At 45.6% G+C, this 10206-nt stretch overlaps 2 protein-coding genes across 3 annotated transcripts in view; one reads left to right on the forward strand and one right to left on the reverse strand.

Moving 5' to 3' along the window:
* The window catches only part of Pigx (phosphatidylinositol glycan anchor biosynthesis class X), a 16929-nt gene extending 14380 nt beyond the window's left edge, over positions 1–2549 (reverse strand). The window contains exons 1-2 of the mRNA XM_021185608.2: positions 2432–2549; positions 1833–2052 (exon numbers count right to left, since the gene is read on the reverse strand). Of these exons, the coding sequence (XP_021041267.1) occupies positions 1833–2052; positions 2432–2549 (338 nt within the window). The remainder of the gene's footprint in view (positions 1–1832; positions 2053–2431) is intronic.
* On the forward strand, positions 2141–10206 carry Cep19 (centrosomal protein 19). Of its 2 annotated transcripts, none has more exons than XM_021185080.2 (4): positions 2141–2616; positions 5266–5343; positions 6282–6445; positions 9052–10206. In XM_021185080.2, exons 3-4 carry the CDS (start codon positions 6316–6318, stop codon positions 9411–9413), a joined length of 492 nt encoding a protein of 163 aa, XP_021040739.1. In that variant the 5' UTR covers positions 2141–2616; positions 5266–5343; positions 6282–6315; the 3' UTR covers positions 9414–10206. The 2 variants fall into 2 exon arrangements, with proteins under 2 accessions (XP_021040739.1, XP_021040738.1); XM_021185079.2 differs by having other exon boundaries at positions 2141–2516.

A 10206-nucleotide genomic window follows, 5' to 3' on the forward strand; every position in this document is an offset into this window, starting at 1 on the left:
CTAAACAGTACCCCGGAGCTCTTGTCTCTAGCTGCATATGTATCAAAAGATGGCCTAGTCGGCCATCAGTGGAAAGAGAGGCCCATTGGTCGTGCAAACTTTATATGCCTCAGTACAGGGGAATGCCAGGGCCAAAAAGTGGGAGTGGGTGGGTGGGGGAGGGTATGGGGGACTTTTGGGATAGCATTGAAAATGTAAATGAGGAAAATACCTAATAAAAAATATTTTAAAAAAATTTTTAAATGTACGCAGGTTGACCTCCATAGAGATCTACTTCTGGCAGTACATCAGTGAGGCTGAGAATCTCTGCCACTGGAGTCGGCTTGGCAGCTTTCCATGATGTAATAGCTGTGCCTCTGAGGAAGACCAGGCATTTAATACATGTAGAAGCAGTCAAAAAAGTACACACAAAGGACTTTGTTCATGTGATTTTTTTTTTTTTTTTTTTTTTTTTTTAGACAGGGTTTCTCTGTGTAGCCCTGGCTGTCCTGGAACTCACTCTGTAGACCAGGCTGTCCTGGAACTCAGAAATCTGCCTGCCTCTGGCTCCCAAGTGCTGGGATTAAAGGCGTGCCATGCCCGGCTTGTTCATGTAATGTAAGACATTATCCTGGCTCACCAAATCATGTCTGATACGTGATACAGCAACACAGCAACTTCTGTATTCTTATGTGTCTACAAGTCTGGGAAGATTGTACACTGATACTTTATGAAGATGTTGGGAGAGGCTTTTTTAAAAAAAAAAAAGGCAAGAAAATGAGGGGCACATGAAGATTCAGTGAGTTCACTTACACACTTGGAATAAGCAGAAATCTTCATAAAATGATTCACTAAAACTATTATTACTCAGTGACTAAAAGTTCAAGACTGGTGAGATGGCACCACCTTTGGTCCCAGCACTCAGTTTCGTCTACATACCAAGTTCCAAGAAAGACCATTTCTCAAGTATCAAATATTAAGAAACAAACAAACCTTAAAGGTTCAGTAGCCAGGTACCCTGCTCTAAAACACTGGCAAGAAATGTGTGGGAAGAACATTAAAATAGAGTGTGAATCACTGATAAACCTGTTACTCAGCAACGTGAAGCCAGAATAAGCAGTTGGGAGACGCTTGAGGGTCCTACAATATAAAAGCGAGTCAACAGTTGCTGGGGGCAAACTGCAGAGAAAAAGAGATTGGCGGGGGGAGAACTATGTTAGGACTGAAGAGCTGTCTGGAAGTCGCTTAGTGAGTTCCAGGGTTGCAGTTTTCAGGAGTCACCCATTTTATCTTTCTACTGATGCAGCTTCTTTTGAGTTATCCTTGCTTCTAGTAAGTAACCCCTCACCCATATTTCTAATAGTAACCCCAATTAAAAAAAAAATCATTGGTTTACCAAACTGGACACTGGTACAAAGGTTACCTTTCTGGAGTGAGCAGGTTGTGCATGTGTGCGCGCGTGCGTGTGTCCCTGGGAAGTGTGTGTGTTTGTGTGCGCGTGTGTTTCCCTGGGAAGAATGTCACACAACACATCACCTCACCCACCCCCTTCTCCCATGCACGCTGTTTGGGTATTCTCACACTTCGCTGGATGCCGAGGGTTCACTGCCTCTCAGGCAGCACAAAGCATCTTCAGGGGAACCATAAGCATCCCAAGATACTTCATGGCTTGCTGTGCTTGTTTCGTACTTGGGTCACAGCGTGGCCAGTCCCCGCCTTGGAAAGACAAAGCCCGGCTCTGAAGCCCCGGATGGGACCCCCAGCAAAGATCACAAGGAGGGAAGGGCGCACAGGGCCTTTGTTGCTAACTTCCTCTGGCCTCGGGTACCCCAGGCGCCGCGGGTGCTCCCCACCTCCGCCCCAGCTCCGCACACACTCGCTCAGCCCCCTGACCTTTACCAGCGCTGAAAGGGGCGTCGCTGAAGTCCGCGGCGAGCCTGCCGACCAGCCAGGCTGCCCAAAGGAGCAGCCAGGCCACAGCGCCGGCAGCCAGGACGCCGAAGCCCGACGCCCGAGAGGGGCGCTCGGGGCAAGCTGCGGTCACGGAAGGAATCTGAGCACGCCGAGCGTGCGCTCACCTTCCCCGGTGACCAGGACAGAATTCGTCTAGCACTTCCACCCTAGGATCACCCTACAACTCCAGGTTCCGGAGAGGCCAGCCCCCTGGCCCCGCCCCTCGTCATCCCGGCCGGGGCGGGGCGAGAGGCTGCGCAAGCGCAAACTGAGCGCCTTCTGTTGCCTTGGGAACGATCCTCGGGGCGCCTAGGTGGGCCCCTGGACCGGGCGAGCTGCTTTAGGACCGCACTCCCCGCGCTCAGCCCCGCTTCCTGCCCACAACCGGATGCGTGCGGGCTGGGCCCCCTGCCTCTGAGTTCACTCCATGGTTACTCCTGTAGGCTATGGCTGTCGCCGTTTCCTGCAGCTTCAGGCTCCACCTCGCCTCAAAGTCGACCTAAGCGCTCCTCTGTGCGGTGCGGTAGGATGGAAACCACCCCCTCACTGCTGTTCAGATGTGCACTTCCTGTACTTCTTCGAGGGTAAGAAGGGTCGCCTTGCATTGCTGAGGACATCAATCGGGAACTCAGTATTCCCTTCGGTGCTGTGGGGAACAAATCCCTGATAGGAAAAGTATATCAGGTAAAAATACATTAGGTAAATGTAATGTCATTCCTCCCAGTTGTGGAATGCGTTAGCTGACCTAGTGCTGGTGCTGAACGGCAGTCAGGTTATGAGGTCTCCAAAGTGGGAGGATAGTGTACTATAGCACTACAAACATGCTAGTAAGAAATATGGACAAAAAAACAAAACAAAAAAGGCCAGGTAGTGGTGGTGTATGCTTTTAATCTCAGCACCCGGGAAGCAGAGGCGGTCAGATCTCTGAGTTTGAGGCCAGCCTGGTCAACAGAGTGAGTCCAGGGCAGCGAGAGCTTCACAGAAAATCCTGACTTGAAACAACAACAACAATAATAATAAATTAAAGGGAAAACTCGGTAGTGAAGACCTTACGTTATAATTGACTCTATTCACAAGTGTGGCCCTTTGCTTGTGTTTGTAGACCATATAGTGTCTGGAAAGTTTACTGACGTCACACTCTAGTGAGGTGAACTGGGAATAGTGTCTGGGCATTGACTCAGATCAAAGGCAAAGCCCAGCAATGTGAAAGGCAGCTCTTATAATAAAGAGGCTGACCTCATAGGAGTAATAATCTCACATCTGTCAGTAGGGGTGAGAATACAGACTGTGATCCTATATGATAAATCGCCCTAGCAACCATAATATTTGCATTTGATACAGGAAACCGTATGTATGAGATAAAACTAAACTGTAGTCTATATATGTATTTATATTGATGCATATATGTATGTGGACATACAGATAGCTAGAAAAAAGAATAGAAGTTAGATGAACGTTTCATTTTCTCTTTCTCTCACTTTTATTCCTATTTTTCTATGAGGAACAAATATAATGTTAATTTCTTAAACAGTGTACCTGTAGCTGACCTCCTACAGAACTTAAGTTTATGAGGATATTATTACCTTATGTTATCTTACCTTAACCATCTCAACATTTGCACATCATAGCCACTATGTGATTGTAAGAATCTAAGCAATTCTTATTTTTTTAAAAGATTTATTTATTTATTTATTATATGTAAGTACACAGTAGCTGTCTTCAGACTTACCAGAAGAGGGCGTCAGATCTCATTACAGGTGGTTGTTTGCCACCATGTGGTTGCTGGGATTTGAACTCAGGACCTTTGGAAGAGCAGTTGGTGCTCTTAATCGCTGAGCCATCTCACCAGCCCATATCTGGGTTTCTTATACCTGGAAAAATACTATAGTAGGACAAGTGAGCTGAGGTAAAAGCCACACAAACATTACCCCCCCCCTTTTTTTTTCTTTTCTTTTTTTTTTTTTTTTGAGAGGTAAGGGAACAGAGTTCCCAAACAGCTGTCCTGAAACTCAGGGCAATCTTGCTGTTTTGGTCTTCTGAGTTCTGGGATTACAGGCATAAGGAACGATGCCTGTTCAGATCTGCCATTTTAGCTATTGATCCTTATGTTGTCGCCGATCAGCTGACTGGGGTCAGTTTGCTCTAGCTGGATAGAAATCATGAGTAGGAGAAGTTCCCAGGCCCTTGAGTGTCCAAGGCCTGGACTAGCAATGTTAGATGATGACAGTTCCAGACACTGAGAGGTAGGGACTTAGGCCTCCTGATTTAGATGCTAGTGACGCATAGCTCTGGGTGCTCAGGTCAGATGCTATTGGCATCCATTTGGCAACCATTTGCCAGATACTGTAATGCCCAGCGTCCAGCAGCTGTGAGTGCCACCAGAAGACAACATCTGCTGGACTACAGTTCCTGGGGCCCTTGAATGTTGAGACAGACACTCCATTCCTGCAATGGCTAGTAGTTTCGCTTAAGGCCCAGAAGCCTCCTGAAACTCTTTAGCACCTTGCTCTCATCACTTCCGCTGCCTCTACTCCAGTGTTCCCACTTTGGTTACTTACTCTCTGGGACCTTCTGTTGCCCTCTTGGGGCTTCAACTGCTACTGTCAGGATGGAAGCTGCTACCAGTGTGCCGGTTTTACCGTGTCTTCTTCCTTGTGCTGATAGCTCAGTCTGGTCTCCTAACACTAATGATCAAAAGCAGGAAAGAAAAGGCCACTTTAACTGTCTTTTAATGAGCCTCATGCTGTAACATGGAACACCCGGAGCAGCACAATGAGGGCATGTCCAGGTGACTCTGGAAGTGAGCAGCCAGATGTGAGGCAAGGATGTTTGCAGCAATCATGACACAACCCCTGATGCCGAGGGATACTGTGGTCTGCATCGGAGCCACCCGATGACTGCTCCTCTGCCTAGGTGAAAGCAGAAGAACTACTAATGCGCACGGAGGCTCCTGCTCAGCATGCTGCTCTCTAAGGCCTGTGCAGGCTGGTGGAGTGCTCGCAGTGATGGCGGTCTTCAGCTGCGCCTATAGTATCCTTGGAGAAACAGAAACAGAGAAAGAAAATCAGAGTCTGGACAGATAGGAGGAAAGGAATGACTGCCCCACCTCAGGCTGCTCACTATACCAGAAGAGCCTGTGAAAATGTTGCCCTACATGGTCTTAAAGAAGCCTCAAGGCAAACTAACAATTCTAGCAACAGTTAACAGTACTTCATATTATTTAATAATGTGTAACAGCATTTAACTCCTGCCCCAATGCCCCAGGAAGATAGATAGTAACCTTGCTTGTATTTATACCCAGCATTGAACAAGATTACCCTTACTATGTTCCAGACCTGTACTGAGAGCTTAATGAAAATGGACACACTTCCTGCCTTCCCAGAGCAAACAGACTAACAGGGAAGATACCTGGTAAGTAGAAGTAACCTCCTGATAAATAAAAGAACTGGTGGGGGTAGACAGTGGTGGCGCACACCTTTAACCCCAGCACTTGGGAGGCAGAGGCAAGTGGATCTCTTAAGTTTGAGGTCAACCTGGTCTACAGAGTGAGTTCCAGGACAACCAGAGCTACACAGAGAAACCCTATAAGAAAAAGAAAAAAAGAAAGAAAGGAAGGAAGGAAGGAAGGAAGGAAGAAAAGAAAGAAAGAAAAGAAAGAAAGAAAGAAAGAAAGAAAGAAAGAAAGAAAGAAAGAAAAAGAAAGAATTTGAAAAGCACAAGGTGATTAGAGCTGGTCTAGTGGACTTCTCAACACTAAGTGTTTATAAAATCAAAAGTTATAAAATCAAAAATTATAAAATCAAAAACCAGGGGTGTAGCATAGCCAGTGCAGTGCTTGCCTGTTGTGCTTGAAGCCCTGGGTTCCATCTTGAGCAAGCCGTAAACCAAGGTTAGTAGCATATGCTGTAATTCTAACACTGGCAAATAGAGACAGGAGGATCAGAAATCCAGGGTCATCCTCCACTCCATAGCAAATTCAAAGCCAATCTGGACTACATGAGATACTGTCTGGTAAAAGGAAAAAGTTTAAAGGAACGTATACAAAGAGGCTGAATCAGAAATCCTTTAGCTGAAACATCAAAATTATTCTGAAGGCCAGTGGGTCAGTTCTTGGGCTCCCAGGAGGTTAGTGTGTAGCTAAGGGGTCCAGGCTGAATGGCATTACCGACTCAGAGATCCAATGAACTGAGGCGAGCCTGGACCAAGACTCACACTTTGTAAGAATACAATCCTGGGGCTAGTCCACGGCCAGACCCACTGAGGAGAAGGGAAAAGGTTTATTCAGCAGCTAGCTCGATTTGGTTGTCAGTCTTTAGGAAATTGTTGTACAGCTGTCCTATTTGTATCAGGTTTCTTCCAGTTTACCCTGAGTTACACGAGAAGATGAAATACATTGCCAAGAAATGTGGAGTTAGGTTCCAGCCGCCAGCTGTGATCTTGATTTATGAGAATGAAACCGAAGGAAAGAGCCGCCAGCGGATCATGCCTGTCCGAAACTTTTCAAAGTTCTCAGGTACCCCTGTTTTATCTTGCCTCCTGGCTAGTTCTCTATTTATTTCTATTTATGTATATGTGTCTATGTGCATGGGTGTCTACAGAGACCTGAAGAGGGCATCAGATTCCTTGCAGCTAATGTAACAAACCTGATTGTTGCTAAAGTTGGGAACCCTGCAAGTGCTCCTAACCATTGAGCCATCTCTCTGGCCCTTGCTGTCTGTCTTAAATATTAAGTCACTTAATAAAAGTAACCTGACACCATCAGGTATAACGACATACACCATAATAATCCAAGCAATGTAGACAGCTAAGGCAGGAAAATTGCAAATGCAAAATAAGTCTGGATAACTTGAGATAACCTGTCTGAAAATTAAAGCAAAAAACCAAAAATGTTTGGGTTGGGGAAGGATGTAAATTAGTTGTGGTGACTGACCTAGTGGGTGCAGGGTCCTGGATCCAGTCCCACTGAGAGGGAAAAGGAAGGGGAGGGAGGGAGGGGAGAGAGAGGGAGGAGCAGATATTTTAATTTTGTGCAGTGGAATGGCAGGTTCCTCAGAGTTAAACAGCCCTGGGTTTAAATCATCAGGGACTGGCCCTGGAGCTTTGTGAGCTCACTGACTGTTCTCAGTTTCTGTGCTGGTATTTTTAGGTCAACCTGACTAGAGTCATTCAGGAAGAGGGAATGTCAAGTGAGCAAACCCCCAACAGACTGATCTGTAGCAGACCTGTGGTCCATTTTCTTGATTGATTACTGATGTGGGAGGGCCCAGCCTACTGTGGGTGGGGCCACTCCAGGCTGATGATCCTGGGTTCTATAAGAAAGCAGGTTGAGCAAGCCATGGGGAACAAGCCAGGAAGCAGCACTCCTCCGTGGCCTCTGCATCAGCTCCTGCCTCCAGGTTGGTTCTTGCCCTGCTTGAGTTCCTGCTTTGGCCTTCTTCTGTGATGGGCTGTCATATGAAAGTGTAAGTGAAATGACCCTTTCCTCCCCAAGCTGCTTTTGATCATGGTGTTTTATCACAGCGATAGAAGATCTAATGAAGACCATCTCCCCAATCTATACTTTTTAACAGTTACAGAATTGGTGATTTAATATTTTAGAATAGTTATATGAGTTAAATGATATACTACTGTTTAATGATACTAAATTTCCTTCTCTCTCCAAATATTTTTTATTTGTAGATAGCATTTTATTAGTGTCACACAGCTGCCTTTTAAGAACTATGCCTTTTTTTTTTCCTGGCAGGAGGGGTAGGGGCTTCAGTCCCAGCACTCAGAGGCAAAGGCAGGTAGATCGCTGAGTGCGAGGCCAAACCTACTCCTACAGAGTGAACTCTAACCCAGCAAAGGCTACATTGTCTCTAAAACAAATAAAAACCATGCCATTTTTTATCTTTAGACATTTTCTTCAGTTGAAAGTTTTTAACATCTCTACTAATTAATTTTAGGTTAAGAAAGTAAAAAAGAAAAAAAGATTCCTTCCTTTTCTCTCCTAACACCAAAGTTAGGTTTGTTTATTTATTTATTTAAAATGTTGTATTTTGGGGCTGGAGAGATGGCTCAGCAGTTAAGAGTACTTGCTGTTCTTTAAGAGGACTTGGATTCGATTCCCAGCACCCACATGGCAGCTCACAGCCATCTTCCAAATCCAGCTCCAGGGAGTCCAGCGCCCTCTACTGGTCTCTGCCACCACTGCACATGTGGTACACATAAATACATTCAGGCAAACACTCAACATATAAAGTAAAAATAACCCCTTTTAAAATTTATATATATATATTTTTTTTTTGAGACAAGATCTCTCTATTTCACCTTGACTGACCAAGAACTCATGAGTATCCTCCTGCTTCAGCCTCCTAATGCTGGGATGAGAAACAATTATAAACCTATACCACCAAACCCAGCCTGTTGTATTTTTTTGCTTTTAAGGTAGGATCTAGTTAAGTAGTCCAGGCTAGCCTCAAACATTCCATCCTCCCAACTCTTCCAGATGCTAGGATTACAGGCATGTGTGTGTTATATGACAAACTTCTCCTAGGTTGAAGCAACATATTTCTGTGTATTTATCCCATGACCAATGTGTGAATATCATCGAAGTTCAATTTGATGAACCAACAGGCTTTACTGGGGTTGCCACAAGAGTATGGGTGGGGTTACTCACAGGAGCAGAAATCACCAAGGCCACCCCAGCATCGGTGACAGCTCACTGCTGGGCCTGCAGGCAGCTCAAGAGGATAGAGAGTGCCTTTTGCCTAAGCTGTTTGGCAGGTCTCAAGAGTCTATTGAGACTGTCCCTCAGCAGTTTTTATTGTTTATCCTCGGAAAGGGAGGAGCCTAGTGAATCTGGTCCGTTTTAGGGATTTCCTGGAGTTCTTTTGAGTTGCTTACTTCTTGTCTGAAGGAACTTCCCTGTTGGGTGGAATGTTTCAATGTGAGTGGGCTGCCACGTAACAGCGTGTGTAACTGAGAAGGGTTAAAACTCAGTTGATTATAAAAGTAATCGATTTGTAAACCCCGTTAGCCAGTGGGCTACCTTGGAGCCAGTGACCTCAGGGTTTTAGTCCTTGCAGTGGTGTGCCATGGGTGTGATGTGTGTTCTACATACGCTTTCCTCCCTCCTAGATTGCACCAGAGCTGCTGAACAGTTAAAGAATAACCCACGGCACAAGAGTTACCTGGAACAGGTGCCCCTGAAGCAGCTGGAGAAGCTGTTTGTTTTTTTGCGAGGTTCCTTGCAGGGGCAGAGCTTGGCAGAAACAATGGAACAGATTCGGCGGGAAACGACCATCGATCCCGAGGAAGACCTGAACAAACTGGACGACAAGGAGCTTGCCAAAAGGAAGAGCATCATGGATGAGCTTTTCGAGAAAAATCAGAAGAGAAAGGACGACCCCACTTTTGTGTATGACGTCGAGGTGGAGTTCCCTCAGGACGAACAGCTGCTGTCCTGCAGCTGGGACACAGCGTCAGTCGATGACTTCTGAGGAAACGCTCCACGTTTCCACAGAGAACAAAGATCAGTTCTAGAAAACACTGAAACTCTAGCGATCTATAAAACCAGGACACTTCCATGTGCTACGTAGGCCTATGAGAAACACAGAAATACAAGGTGGGAATCTGCCTTCAAGGCGTTGGCAGTCGACAGCGAAGGGAACTCAAGGACTTGTAAAAAGATTTTTTAATAATATTACTCAGGAAAAAGATAAGAGCCAGATTTTGACAAAGGGGAGGGTTTCCCTCAGCGGAAAGGGGCCCATGCTTGGCCCTGAAATGCTGCAGATGTTTTTGTAGAAATCAAGATGAAGCAAAGAGGGAAGGGTGTGGTGAAGAGACAAGAAACGGGAGAATCCGAGAAATGGCGAGTAATTATAGTTTGACAAGACTGGAATTAACCTGTGTTCTTCAGGACTCTATGTGCATTAATTCTGGGGTAGACAGGAGCACCTGTAAATGCAAACGTCTCACAGCTACGAGTACATGTGGCGGGTGGCAGGCAATTCTACTCCGCAATGAGGAAATATGTTCTCACGCTACTATGAAACCCAGAGCCACTTCCTGCGAAAGGCTGGTTTGTACAGTGGGAAGTCCTCCCACAATGAGTGATAGGTATAACTGTTCAGACCTGTTTGTGAGTTTAGATGTACAAAGCTCTCGGCCTCACAAGTCCTCTGTGTGCAGATGTGTTTGTTCTTACTAGAATATTATCTGATTGATAGAAATCGTATGTTTTCTACAAGGAAACTATTATTCATGGAATAAAGCTGTGACTGTAAGTGA

Source organism: Mus caroli, chromosome 16 (genome assembly GCF_900094665.2).
Source record: "Mus caroli chromosome 16, CAROLI_EIJ_v1.1, whole genome shotgun sequence".
Classification (NCBI taxonomy): domain Eukaryota; kingdom Metazoa; phylum Chordata; class Mammalia; order Rodentia; family Muridae; genus Mus; species Mus caroli.

Bases quoted from the DNA above. Each gene is read 5' to 3' on its own strand.
- Cep19 (XM_021185080.2), top strand. From the start codon at position 6,316: ATGAAATACATTGCCAAGAAATGTGGAGTTAGGTTCCAGCCGCCAGCT. The intron at 6,446-9,051 runs GTACCCCTGTTT...CCTCCCTCCTAG, and splicing joins AAACTTTTCAAAGTTCTCAG to ATTGCACCAGAGCTGCTGAA.